Source organism: Penaeus monodon, chromosome 34, assembly GCF_015228065.2.
Source record: "Penaeus monodon isolate SGIC_2016 chromosome 34, NSTDA_Pmon_1, whole genome shotgun sequence".
Taxonomy (NCBI): domain Eukaryota; kingdom Metazoa; phylum Arthropoda; class Malacostraca; order Decapoda; family Penaeidae; genus Penaeus; species Penaeus monodon.
In genome coordinates this window covers 31,919,904-31,920,856 of record NC_051419.1, presented here as the reverse complement: position 1 = coordinate 31,920,856, position 953 = coordinate 31,919,904, and the positions used below count along the sequence as shown (strand labels likewise).

The following is a 953-nucleotide window of genomic DNA, read 5'->3' as shown; positions in this document are numbered from 1 at the left end:
CACTTTCTCAAAAAAAAATTGTCTCACAATAAAAGCCTACTTAATACTTCCTCCCTCCCCCTCTCCCCTCCCCCCCCTCCTCCCTCCCTTCGCGGATTCTCTCCACCACCACTCCCTCCCCCATCATCGTCCACCACCCCCACCCTCCCCCATGATCACCCCCACCCCCCCCACCATTATCTCCCCTCCCCCTCCTCCATGATCACCACCACCCCCTCCCCCACCATCGTCCCCTCCCCCCTCCCCCACCATGATCACCCCACCTTCCCTCCCCCATGATCATCCCCACCCCCTTCCCCCACCATCATCTCCCTCCCCTCCCCTCCCCCTCCCCATCATAACCCCCCACCCCGTCCCCCCCCCACCACGACCACCCCCTCCCGCCGGCGCCGCCCTCAGGGGAACGGCAGCTGCAGGTACGTGTCAGCGAACGGCGTGAAGACGGGCCCGGCGCCAGGAACGGCGGAGCATGAGAGCGAGATGAGCGCCTATCAGCCCATGCTCACCTCGCTGCCGCCCGCCGCCCGCAACCACCACCTCGACACGAAGGTTAGAAGGGAGGGGGGAGGGGGAAGGAAGGAAGGGGGGAGAGGGGGGAGGGCGAGGAAAGGGAGGGGGTGAGGGGGGAAGGGGAAGGAAGGGAAGGGGAGGGAGGAGGGGGAGAGGGGAAGGAAGGGAAGGGGAGGGAGGGGAGGGAGGAGGGGGAGGAAGGGGGGAGGCGAAAGGGGAGGGGAAGGAGGGGGAAAGTGAGTGGAGGGGAAAGTGGGTGGAACAAGGGGGGAGGGGGGAAGGTGGATTTGTGGAGGATCCACAGGTCGTAGAGAAAAGAAAATGAAAGAAAAATAATAATAAGGGTGACAGAGAAATACAGAGAATTAGAAATTAAAGATAGAATATCGATCGGATTCCTGTATTTTCTAGATGTAAAAATCACCTTTTTTTAATAATGTTGC

The 953-nt window shown here is 60.7% G+C and overlaps 1 protein-coding gene across 1 annotated transcript in view; it reads left to right on the top strand.

The window, feature by feature from the left end:
- The window catches only part of LOC119594732, a gene marked incomplete at both ends in the record, with an annotated part of 13,535 nt that overhangs the window by 7,262 nt on the left and 5,320 nt on the right, over window positions 1–953 (top strand). Inside the window, 1 exon segment of the mRNA XM_037943818.1 lies at window positions 400–549. Within this exon segment, the coding sequence (XP_037799746.1) occupies window positions 400–549 (150 nt within the window).